At 37.8% G+C, this 13234-nt stretch overlaps 1 protein-coding gene and 1 long non-coding RNA gene across 2 annotated transcripts; one reads left to right on the top strand and one right to left on the bottom strand.

The window, feature by feature from the left end:
- The first annotated feature begins 1543 nt into the window (after nucleotides 1-1543).
- Nucleotides 1544-2229, top strand: LOC307016039. The gene is made up of 3 exons (XR_013801728.1): nucleotides 1544-1596; nucleotides 1729-1772; nucleotides 2108-2229. It is a non-coding gene; the product is annotated as an uncharacterized lncRNA (long non-coding RNA).
- A 3752-nt stretch (nucleotides 2230-5981) lies between these two features.
- On the bottom strand, nucleotides 5982-12950 carry LOC307042695 (uncharacterized protein). The gene is made up of 12 exons (XM_079686717.1): nucleotides 12902-12950; nucleotides 10776-10856; nucleotides 10342-10453; nucleotides 9797-9905; nucleotides 9618-9699; nucleotides 9077-9421; nucleotides 8818-8935; nucleotides 8650-8741; nucleotides 8421-8538; nucleotides 7640-7792; nucleotides 7170-7369; nucleotides 5982-7001 (listed from the first exon to the last, which is right to left on the bottom strand). The coding sequence occupies exons 4-11, from the start codon at nucleotides 9853-9855 to the stop codon at nucleotides 7170-7172; spliced, it is 1167 nt and encodes a 388-aa protein (XP_079542843.1). The 5' UTR covers nucleotides 9856-9905; nucleotides 10342-10453; nucleotides 10776-10856; nucleotides 12902-12950; the 3' UTR covers nucleotides 5982-7001.
- Nucleotides 12951-13234: the final 284 nt, after the last annotated feature.

The raw sequence follows: 13234 nt of genomic DNA, 5'->3' as shown, positions 1-13234 counted from the left end.
TTCCGATATTTTCCTAAAAAATTATTGTAGGTAACTTGTTGACAAGTCATGCTTCTACAATATCTCAAAACACCTAATTGCACTTCTTGCATTTTTGGGGATAATGATTGTTCCAATAGGTAAATAATAATAACAACAATAGCTTAATCTAAATAACAATTTCACCTACAACTTCATAAATATGAAAGGAAAATGGGATACTTGGGTATGTGTATATCCTTAGGTACTCGGATATAAATAAATATTAAACGTTTAGAAAAATACAGTCTTTCATTCCTGAACAGACATGTGGTTACTATATGGTTATACCTTTTTCACACAAAAATGCAAAGCAACAGCAGGCTTACTTTACATTTGATAAATCACAAAATAAAACTCCTATGTGATTTGGTTTACACACAGAAAGGGTCTTACATAGTAGCGTTGGGCAGTAGGTCGATTACATCAAAATGATTTGGCTCATGTCCATATATTGTACGAGAGGTTGATATCATTAATATTGTGGTCTACCTAAAGCAATCCCTGACCATAGGGGTAAACTTCGAAGCAACTCATGCAACAACGTCATGCAGCATATTTAAACTTTATACTCAAGAACTGCATTTTGATACGACACTGTCCTATAATGAACATACGGGGAATAAACTTAGGTTTTTGAATCAAAGTTAAATTCATTTAACGTTACAGCACAACATGTTAATATTTATCAAATTATTCCTTACACATAAAGTATGGAGTCAATTATATAGGCAAGACAACAAAACACCTAGACTTCATAGATCAACCTCAATTAAATTGCAATAACAAAAAAATATCTGTACCTAACACCTATTGCATCATGTGATGCTGTATTTGTGGGATGTATTTTGAAACTTGAGTTTAAGCTTAACTTGGTGTACTGTATGTATATAGTAATATTTCTTCTTCAACCCACAGCTGTCAGGACAGGGTCCGTGAGGGACACAGTACTTGGTCCTAGACGCAAAAAGAAAAAGTCATGTATATTAACAGTATTAAGTATTATGACTGATTATAAACATTTGCATGAGTCGAATTGATTGGTATTCTAATAAATCTATCGACATGTACTTTAGCAAAGTGCATGTAAACGCAGTGATTGATGCTTCTTCAGTAAGTTAACAATGCTATATTGTGACTAATAACTATAACTGATACATTATCCAAAAATCCAAAGGGCTTTAATTGTCTAATTGGACTAAAATACATACAGTCATAGTTGATAAGGTGTTGATGAGAATGCTAGGCAGTAAAGGAAGCAGCAGTGCAGTATTTTCTTTGGTCATCTCAGGCTCAGCAGTGGTATGGCCATTCAAACAAGCATCCCTTGTTAGGACTGAGAGCAGCTTGGTTCCATTTCAATGATGTATACAGTAACTTTTGACCATGGATAACAGTGTGGTCACTTTTCATCGTGCAAGTCTGGTTGCTACTTAAGTGTTCATAGTTTTATTTATTTTATTTCTAATATGACTAATACTGTATGTGGAACCTGCTTTGATGTTCACAGATTGCTCCTACCGCACTCGCCTAGAAACTTTCCCCATCAGGAGTGTAATAAAAGAAAGAATGAGAAAGGTTAAGACGGGAATAAAAGTAATGCATAGGGTGTGCTTTATGATTTACAAACTTCCAACACAATTGTTTGCTAAATAGCTAATATGCGTTTGGTCTTTCCGAAATTAGAGATTTGTTTTCTTCTCTTGATAGGGAAAAGCAGAAATGTTGGTGGAGTGGGAGCCCTGTCCAGTATGGTATATATCTTCCAGTTACTTGGCTTCATGTCATCTGATGTAGTCCCATGTTGGAGAACAAACCAAATCCAAATCTACCACCAGTCCTCTTATATATTTCACTGCTGTAATTCTGAAGCAGCTGAAGTAGTGTAGGAACAAATGATTGTTTAACTTCATTGTTGTTAATGTATGTGTTTTTGTTTGTTTTTATTGTTTGTTAGAACATTTGTTTTCATTTCTATGTTCACTTTTTCTAAATGGTAAATTAAACATTTACTTATATAAATTGAGTTATAAGATGTTTGCTTCACACATGGTTTATGCTTTTCGACATTATTCCATTCTGTTTTCAGTGGCAAGGAGTGGGCTCATTCCTGGCAGCCGAAGAATTCTCCGGGATAATGCATAAAAATAAAATCTGTTATTTGAACACCAGTTTTGTTTTTGCACGTTTGTTCTCTTGTTTATATGCTCCATTTGAGTCATATTTAATATGTTTCTATTAGAAATAAGATGAAAACCTCCACCAAAATGCATTTGACTTTTTAGGAAATTACAGTTGAAATACTACATGATTTCATTGTCAGTGATAGGAACACCATAACCTATTTTAAGTATATTCATGTGTGAAATCTGGTACTTTGCCATCCACTGCCTTATCTAATTTGTTTAACTTCCGAAGTATAATGCTTTGGAGGTAGGCTTGCATATAAAGCGTCTTTGGGTTTCAGAAAAGCGCTCTAAAAATAAAATGTATTATTATTATATCATTTAATTATAGGCCTAATTAAAATGATCCTGATCTGGATCACTGGTTTTGCTACTACATTTGAAAGCTTTTGGGGACAAATGCTTGAGATATTAAAAGGGTAGTGATTACTTTGAATTTTCTTTTTCACTTATTGAAAACCACAACTCGAGTATCAGGATGGTCTTTATCTGGAAAGTTATCCACATCTCATCACCACGTTGTCACGGCGACCCTTTGTCACGTCACAGATACGGTACCCGAACTCAGATCGCCAACCAAACGATACTGCCGTTGCTAAGGAGGCAAAAGTGCAAATTTGTATTTTATATTTTTTTAAACACAGGGTTTGGTTTCGGATCGCGCCCGATTGACGGATTTCTGAAAGGGAATGGAGCCTATACGGCCGTCAACGCAAGAGAAGTCGAACGAGTCCACGCACACACGCCGGAAGAACTACAAATATGTCAGCTCTGTGTACTTCGTAACGATTGTTGGGCGCGTATCTAATGGGAATTGTAGTTTGTAGCACTGCTCTCATATCATTTCAATGGGTTAACTTTCAATTCTTCTGTGTTTTTGTATGTTTTGAGCTGAGGTGCCAACTCAACATACAATGTTGATGAAATGAAGGAAATTTGGTGATGATTCATGGTTTTTGTGTTAATGTAATAGCAGTTAAAACAGGACCGGTCAAATTTGACCGCGAACACCAAAGTAAGGGGGGGGAAACGAATACAATAGGAGTGTTTTAATGTAACCATTGCTTATGACATTGATGATATTTTAAATTAAAAAACATATTCCCTAAAATGTGGAAGCTCTGGATGCCATGCAAATGAATAGTTGATATTTTTTTAGGGCCACAACTTTGGCACTAGAGCACCTAGTGTTATCAAACGCATTTCAATGGTGAAACTATCCAAACATATTGCATATGACAACATTTTCCACTAAAATGAAAGGCGCGCGTAAGCCATCATGGGTAACCCCACCCACACCCATCCTCTCCACCTGCAGCTGGACAGACAGATACCCAGAAGGAGCTCCTTCTCCAACAGACTGCTGCAGCTCCGCTGTCACAGGAACCGATACAGGAAAACATTCCTGCCCACTGCAATAACTCTGTACACAACACGTTCTCACTCCCAACCGGTCACATGTTGACGGACGGTCAACTCCTTGCAGTATCAATACTAATTCGGCTGACTTTTATATTTCATCCAATCGGTATATTGGTATATTTACACCATAACGGTGCACAGCTGATAGAAAGGGACACCTAGTGGTTAAAGCACGTTATTGAAATGTTTTATTTTTATTATTAGATATTAATAGGAGACACAGACAGACAAACTAATAAGGCTTTATTTAAACATTAAAGAATACTTTAGGTTAAGGTCTTATTTTGAATAAGAAAAAAGATTTGGGGGTATAAATATTAAGCCTGACAAAGTACTAATATATTGCTTTCCTGCAATGTTAACTACTGTATGTTTAAGCACTTATTTTAACTGATATTATACATATGTATTATACTTTTATAAGATGTATGTAGATAGTATAAGACATGTGCAGAATATGACAGTTTAATGGTGGAGGTATACACACATATTGATAGATGCCTTGTAATGCACTGTTGAGGAACCTGTGACCCAAGTTTTTCATCTCCGACCTTATTGGTATTGAACATTCAATAAATAAAGAACACAGAATTATTAAATATAAAACACAGAATTTGTGTGATTATACTAAATGATTTACAAATAAACACCTATGCATTTTTACAACTGTTACACATGCTGATGTAACGCAAATGTTTCCAACTTGGGATCAATAAAGTATATCTTATCTTAAGATGATCGATGGCTACTGCCATATTTGCAAAATGTGCCTCTGAACCTTGACAAGTGCATGTTTCAGGCTTATCAATTTACAACACGAGGTGTTACAGACATAAGACGAGCTGTTAAATAAAGCTCTTCTGACCTTAGCTGGCATGTGGGTATATATACCCACATGACAGCTAAGGTCAGAAGAGCTTTATTATTTATATTATATATATATATATATATATATATATATATATATATATATATATATTATTTATATTATATTATATATATTATTTATAAATGCTGCCCATTATGGGCACAAGCAATTTCCCCCCATTTATTAATTATATGTTTTAAATGTGAGTGTTTCCTATCCCCTAAGCCTCCAGGGATGTACACAGTTTAATACTGGCAACTTCTTATTATGGGAAATATGAAAACGTCTTTTAAAACTACAATTCCCAGCAGAGACGTGCCATAGAACATGTTGCGAAACACACAATAGTGTGTAGTTACTACACAGTTACTACATTTGTAGTTCTGGGGACGGGGTGGGGGAGGGGGTGGACCCGTTCAAATCCAGTTTTGGACAGTCTGCCGTGGTTCCATCCCATTTCAAAGTGCTGTTCGACGCTCGGCGTAACCCTCGGCGCACACTCAAACATCCAATCAGAGCTTGAGGACTATCACGGGGTTTGTCCATGGATGGGTTTGTCAAGTGAAGCGGAAAGAATACTTACTTCCGGGTGTAAAATTCTCTAAATTTAAGCAAATGAGCTGCTCCGACCCTCGGTCCTGACGAACTCCAACTTGTGTTTATTAATCAAACAAATAAATACACACAAGGATACTTATGTGTTGTTGAGTAAATAACAGTGTGTGGTTTAGAAAAGAATACAAAATTAGAAGGAAAAAACAATGAAACAATACAGATTTCAGTATTCTGAGCCCCTACTTTCCCCATAACTGACGGCAACAAAAGTCCTACATTATTCAATTAAAAATAAAGAAGTAAAAACAATAGGTGTGGCTTGGTATTGAGTAAGAAAAAGGTTGATAAACGCTGTGAGAATGGACCTGCGGAGAGCATTTCGCCGCGATCCCAACGTGTCTATTACCAACGTTCAGGGAGCTCTATGCAAGTCGGTGACGGGGAGGGGCCCTGACCGTCCGTCAACATGTGACGGGTTGGGAGTGAGAACGTGTTGCTGTACAACAAATCACCTCTGGCTGGAAGAGAACTCTCTGCTCCATTGTTTCTCTCTTCACTGTACATTTGACATATTCAGTGTAATATTTAATATTCCATCTGTCACAGTTATGTAAATATAATACTTTGCATATCTTGTTATTGCTAATTTGTAAATTCAACATGTATATTTTCTTCTTTATTTCTTGTCTTTTTATTTGTATTGTATAATGCCATGTGTTGTAATGCTGCTGCAACGCAACGATTTCCCAAATTTGGATCAATAAAGTTCTATCTTATCTTAAACCAACAACCAGTGTTCCGGATGAGGATCATCTCTTTACAAAAATATTCAAGTGCTAATCCATATTGTTACTTCTAAATGAATTTATTTCCAAACGCATTATAATGCAGTGTGATGTAAACAACAAAAATGACCACAGACGTATGCTTAATTTATATTTATTATTCAACCAACCACATCAATAACATTGTTTTTAAAACAATAAAATGGTCCTCTCTGGCAATGGTTTACTTATGTGTTTCACCACAATACAAGTAAAAGGCCACCATAAGGGTGTATGTCTTGACTCTAGAGCGTTGGGGTTAGTCTAACATGAAAAGCATGGACAACAGAACATAAAATCTAGTTATGCAAACGGTTATAACATACAGTATTAAGAAATCATACAACACAACCATTTTTTTATGATTTAACTATGTATGTTAAACATTTACATTCTATGTGTAAATCAAATATAACAATTTATAACAATGTATTATTTGGTTTTGAGAACAATAATGAGGTGATTCACCAAATAAACTATTTGTTGTTTATCTCAATGTACCTAATTATACATCCTAAAAGACTGTGCATTGTACATGTTGAAGTACTTCAATCAATCAGGTTAATAGCTGGAGACCAAAAAGGAAATATAACTGACAAAGCAATTAAAGCAAGTAACGCAAAAGAAACAAAAATGAACAATTAGAGGAAAGCTGTTATTGGCCTGCGATGTAACAGGTGCAGTCATATAAAGTTAATGACAGGTAAATCCTATAAGAGATCGAAAATAATAATCCATAGGCATCCCGTTCTGGGAAAAAAGGGAAAGACCTCCTGCTCTTGGACAATGATGTGCTCACCAAGTTGTATGGTAACCAGCAAGATATACTTGGAGATTTAGGAATTTACATTCTAGTGTTTCAAAAAGGATCAAAAGTGAATGGTTCATTGCTCAGGATGCATTCCAGGGACGCTGAGCATTTTCTTCAATAAAATGTAAGTTGTGTACAAGTGAAATGTTTGGCCTGATGCTGCGGCATAGGGAAAAGTCATATGGTCAACATATTCAAGGGTGATCTTCCATTGAGGAGTATGAATACAATCTCTAAATATAAAGTCAGTAAAGTATTTACATTTCTGATAGCACATCAAGTCTTGGCGGATATTCGTGCTTGAGAGCAGCAGCAATCTGGGGAAATACAGAGAAACAAAAAAGAGGGGCAGATCAGAAACCAAATTTGAGGTTTTTGAATACACAATGTATGTTTAGCATTAATGAATACAAAAGTAACAGCAACATGTCTAGGTTGAGGCTAAATCAACAAAGATACTGTACATTAATTCATAAGTAAATTACCTAAATTATGTTTCCTTCTTCATCTTCACTGGTGTCTGGACTGCTTAGGCCACTTTGACTTTCCTCTTCATGTTGAAGGAAACAAGCATCAGGACCTAAAGCAGTCTTGTACTGCTGCAGTACCACCTGCAACCTCTCCAACGCCTCAGCATGCTTCCTTCTTAGGGTGCACCCAAGTCCTCCATTCCCCTTGTCTACATCTGAAAATACACAAAATATTGTTATATGGACATACTATAAAGTAAGATTGCTTCACGAGGCCAGAGCACTTCAATGGAGTATATTCTCTCCCATGTACATATAAAGATGATTTTCACTGTCAAGGGACTTCATTATGTAAAATGGCCGGGTCGAATGGGCAAAGGCCATTATGCTCCATCCAATTTCCGTGACCAAGAATGATTTGGGCTGACTTTTTTCCTTTAAAACTCATACTTTACAAGGTAGGTTAAGTTTTGCTTTCACCTTACCTTCCTCAGCCACCTTATTTTTTAGACCAACTGCCATGTTCTGCAACCATGTGCAATGCTGCGCCATCTCCCACAATAGGATGCCTTTCTCCTCTTGCAGTCTCCGTGTAAGCATGACTTGATCAAGTATCTTTTTCTTGGCTGTAAAGTTAGCTAAAATCCAATCACAGTTATGTATATACATGAATCACATTTTCATTATAGCATAACAATATGTTTAAAACTCCAAACATGTACTTTCAAAATAATCAAATGTATACACAATAAGAAAACTTAAGATATACCCTTAAACTAAATGAACGTTCTAACACTCTACATGATATGTGCATAACTCATTCTGTCGGTAAAGGGATTGCTTCCGCTGCCTCACACTTAGGTAAAGCCCCTCAATGCTTTGCTACAGTGCTGTTTGAAGGATGTCTTCAGAAGTACCCGATGTTTCTGATGTTCCTGTAGAAATAATATTGGCAGTAAAATGTACTGCTACACAACACGTAACGGTTTTGAGAAACAAAGTTGTGGAACATATTTAACACCTTTTAACACAAATTGATGGTACAACTACGGAAACTGGAACATATCAGATAAACATGGACACATAGTTGGCTTGCTATTGCTTGAAGATTATGTCCCTGTCTACTGAAATCCAGTGAGGGTCCCATTACGTGGCATGAAAAATCAGCCTTATTGCCTTAAAATTGGCTGCTCTTTAGGATCAAATCTGTAAATTCAAACAGTCATGGACAATGATATGTAGCTGGTGTTATCTCGTCGTGCTTACCAGATGCCCATTCCTTCACGTCGGAAATCCACGTCGACACCATGTCATCTGAGACACAATGTAGCTCCGTCTTGAGTTCCTCAAGACTTGCAGTCTCTTCCAGGAGCCTCTTAGTAGTCTGATAAACAGTAGACGATGGACATTTATCAAGATTAAAACTTGCTATGACTAACATCAAGCCATGTGCAAATGACAAAGGACACAACAACACCTTTAATAGGAGGCTCACCTTCACATATCTTGTGGAAAGTGCCTGATGAAGGGAGTCACCTTTTTTCCTGTTCCATCCCATTGCATGCACTGTGAGCATGTCCAGTCGTGCTTTTGAAAGCAATAATGAGGTTATGATGTGTCATCTAAAAAAGTATTCAATAATAGGGCAAAACCTTCCACTCACCTGCTTTGGACATGTATTTTGTTGTCAGGGCACAACGGGACAGGCAGCTGTTGACCTGCACCACCTCTTCCCCAGCGGTCATCCCTGCTCCCTCCTGGTTCTTCCCACTCCATATAATCTGATGGTAAAAGGTTGCTGGAATGGTTGTGCAAAGAGGCTACATACTACTATACTAAACAGTACAGCTTAGATATTTACTACTTCAGTATTATAAATATAAAATATATAAATGTACGTGATACAAAAATATTTCACAGACCTCGCATTTGGTAGCCTGGGCTCGAGCATGCATTACACTGAGGAATGGCTTCATGGTGGTCAGCTCCTGGAGAGCAGGAAGGACACTTGCAGCTTTCTCCATGTACGGCCAGTACTTGCAAGCCACATCCATGGCGAAGAACTTGGCTTTGCCTGGCATGAGTTCCTTTTGAAGATACAGGGGGTAGGCGAATATCTCCCCCCTGTACATATTTAAGGCCTTCAAAAGAAACCCATGGCGACATAAAGCCACCTCCATCCCTTCTTCATCCAGCTTCGAAGCCCTCCTTGACGTCTCCCTCGCTGCTGTCCACTGGGAGTCCCCACATGTGCCCCTTCCCTGGGTCTAAGACACACATTACATCATGACAAATCAGTTAAAAGCAATGGAATCACGATCTACACCATTCGTTCTAATTATCTGATTTTGGAGTAGATGGTAAGGAGAAGTAGCTGAATTTGAAGAAAGTCAGGGTCGGATATACAGTACATGGCTATTTTTGTGATATACCTATAAGGTAAAATGACGAATAAAAACTTGCATTTTTCAGTGATCTCTGTATTTTGTCGACAAATGCAGCCACCACGCTGTCTTCTGCTACAAAGAGCCCATTCAAAAAGGCGCTGCCATCAGAACTGAGGAAAAAAAGATAAGCAGATATATCCATGAAATATAAACAGTAATCAAAAAAGTTAAATAACAACATTGTAAAAACAGCACCTTCCACTTCGCCGAAAGCGATACAGCTTCCTGTTTCCATCGGCAGAAACAGCCAACATCTCCGGCGTGCAGGCAGGGCAGATGAAAGGAAAACAGTCTTGTGCAAATCGGATTTTGTCAGAAATCGGGAGAAATGCGGGAGAAATATGACCCCGGGAGGAAACCGGGAGAGGGCAATGAAATCGGGAGTCTCCCGCGAAAATCGGGAGGGTTGACAAGTATGGTTGTTGGACTAATTGGTTTAAAAAAAAAAACATTCATTAAACTGTCCCTGTTGTGGAGTGGCTGGTTCTTGTGATGAAGTACATCACAGTCTCCACAGAACCACTCCTCGGGGAGACACTCTCTACACCTTGAGAGGAAATACAAAATTATTCTAATATCCTAGAATTACTTTCATTTTCATGTGGGTTTTCTCTAGGTATACAGTTTTCTAACATCCCAAAAGTCATGCATGTTAGCTGAAATAGCAGGGCACTGAGCATTAATACTGAAAAATTACAATTAGGTAAAGTAATTTAAATAAAGGTAAATGTTATCTCACCTAATAACAGCTGGCTCGTGGCAGAGGCCACACAGGGGATGACCAACAGCCTCTTTTTCTAGAAGGCATTGTAGGTGGTGTGGTCTCGCTTCTTTCCAGCGCTCTGAGGCTTTCTGCTGCCGAAAAAACCAGGATGAGGCAGAGCTTTTTTGAGGCTCAGGAGGACATGAGGAAAGAATGTCAGAGAGTCTCTCCATATTCTTTTCTGTGAACAGAATGGGAAACTTTAACTGTAAATGACTATATTTAAGATGAACACTAAAAATCAAGGATCATTTCTTTGCTCAGTATGGAACTGGCCAATATCTTTACTGAATTACATTCCTCGTTCGAGTCCTGAACTGTCAGTTGTGTATAAGGTTATTTTCTTTCACTAACACAATTTATTTAAAAATTGATTTTAGTTTTAAACTTAAAGCCATTTTTGTGATTTACCAAATTCGTGTTGTGCTGAAGGTTCAGTACGCAGAACCTCCACACTGGAAGACTGGAACCCCTCAGTCGGGGGGGATGTGACTGTAAAACATCACACAGGGGGTTAACAACAAATAACTGATGATTTGTATTATCTACCTATTGTTTAAAAGCTTGTGAAATTAAATAAAGCATAGTTCTTTTGACACCCAGGGTTCGTACGGTTGCTTGAAATCCTTGAAAATGCTTGAATTTTTACGAGGTGTTTTCATGACTTGAAAAGTGCTTCCATTTTGGGAATGGTGCTTGGATTTGAGATAAAGTGCTTGAAATTGTAAATGCTTTACTTTTACAATAAATTGCTGTCTGACTGAAAAGTTCGCTTTTCAGATTAAAAGAAAATAAAGAAGTCGGAGCGAGCTTAGTTGCTTCGCTTCTACATAAAACAGCTCCGCTCCGGCCTTCCCGCGCTATGCGCGCGACCTGCAAGTGTTTTATTTTGTGTGATCTGGGCATTCTCATGAGAGAATGACAGTATGCCAGGAGGTTGCTGTTTTAACGAGCGTTGGCTATCCGAAAAGAAATACAAGCTGTGGCTAAAATGAGGATCAACCCAACGATTCGCCTTCTGCCCAGTTTGCCACAAAGAATTTCAATTATTCGCGATGGGAGAGTCTGCGCTGACGAGCCATATGAAAGGTAAGCCGTAGTAGAGCATTTTGGATTAGGCTAACGTTGCATGTTACGTTTGTTTAAGCTAGTAACGTTAGCGAACTTGATGTGGGATAATTGCTTATGCAGGTGACAATAATAAAAAGGAGCGTACCTATGTCAGTATGTGCGACAGTCGCCATCCTGTGGTTTTCAGAGGATGAATCACATAAAAGCAATGTATTTCTACTGGTAGTATTTTTCGTGCCTAAACTTGCTCCATCGAAATCAGTCACATTGACCCGAAGACACATTTTGAGTTATACACTGTTGGAAAGAGGATATTCCTAGCTTTCTAACGGAGGAAACATATTTTCGTTTGTATTAATGGTCTGGGGGAAGCTCGCGAGTGTGTGTGTGTGTGTTTGTGTATTTTTGCGTTTGTGTGTATTGTGTTAGTTTCCCGGGGAAAACACTCACGAGAAACACCGGCTGTTGTTATGCCTGCTTTGACGTAAAGTTACTCCGTTCTCTGCTTGTAATTATGCCGTTACAAGCTTCAAAGTTGTATTTATCATCTGAATTTGCCGAAACAAGTTTAATATTCTGAAAGCCAAGACTTTGTTTATTTGAAATCAGATGAAAACAAACTGTAACGGACCCTGCCGTGTTATCTATGATTACTATACGCCATACATTCATAATGTCAGGGGGAGGGAGGGGGGAGCATTGCTACTTAAAAGCATTAGTGCGAGGGAGAGCTGTCATCTTCCCTTTACAAGCTTCAAACATGTATTTATCGGGAGATTTTGGCAATAAAAGTTTCATATTCTGAAAAAAATTCCCTGGAAACCTCCAAAACTCTTACACAGAAAGAGGATCTCTGCACACGCTATTTTTTATATCAGCTTTGTGTTTCAATGGTTTTGTCCTAACCTTGGAGAGCCGTATGTTTACTGCCACCCTAAAAAGGACCTCAAAAATGTTAATAAAGAATTTATTGAAAAGTTAGTTGGCTGATTGTTTTATATTGGCTCAGCCAGCTTATATGGGATGCCCAGTCTACTATATATGATATGGGTCACTCATTTTACAATATTAAACTTTGTTTTCTTATCTTTAATTGTTCATCCTTATGTAGAATGCTATTACGAAACACACATTTGGTTGTTTATAGCATAAAGAACATCGGATTTAATGTGAGGTAGGGAAATAATCATTTGAGTATAAGTATGTGCATATAAATATGTAATTTACAACAGCTGTACGCTGCTTGAAAATGCACCTTGAAAATGCTTGAAAAGTGCTTGAATTTGACTTTGGAAAAGGTGTAAGAACCCTGGACACCACAGTGGGAATGTCTCCAACTGTAGTGTCACTATGCGTTTATATATTGGAATTATTGTAGACCCTCAACAAGCAATTACTGTGTTTTAATTCGATTTTCCAACCATTTACTTAGTAAATAAATAAAAATGTAAAATTGGGATTTCAACCTGTAGCTGAGCCTTGGCGTCGCCCTCCACGCCTCCCTCTCGGCTTGCCACGTCCTACTCAGCCCCTTTTAGGGGACTGTAAAGTGTCTCCTACAGAGCGTGCCAGTTTCCTCTCCTCAGCTGCTTTCTGTGACCAAGTAACAACTCATGTAAGGTTGATGTTGCTGATAAACTGATACCATATGACAGTGGACAAATAAAAGTAAATTCATTCACTTGAAGAACATTTTTGCTTCAAATTTTTCCTACCATATACAACTAATGAAGTAAAACAAGTTGAACAAGCTTTATTTAGTAAGCCTCTGCCCCCCATGTTGTAATGATGAACCGTTT

The sequence above is a fragment of the Notothenia rossii genome (assembly GCF_949606895.1).
Source record: "Notothenia rossii genome assembly, chromosome: 1".
Lineage (NCBI taxonomy): Eukaryota > Metazoa > Chordata > Actinopteri > Perciformes > Nototheniidae > Notothenia > Notothenia rossii.
This window is presented reverse-complemented; position numbering and strand designations above follow the sequence as displayed.

Coding starts and splice junctions, on each gene's coding strand:
- LOC307042695 (XM_079686717.1), bottom strand. CDS start 9,855: ATGTTGGCTGTTTCTGCCGATGGAAACAGGAAGCTGTATCGCTTTCGG. Junction 8,742..8,817: donor AAAATACATGTCCAAAGCAG/GTGAGTGGAAGG, acceptor TGCTTTCAAAAG/CACGACTGGACATGCTCACA. Junction 7,793..8,420: donor CGTGAAGGAATGGGCATCTG/GTAAGCACGACG, acceptor ATTGGATTTTAG/CTAACTTTACAGCCAAGAAA.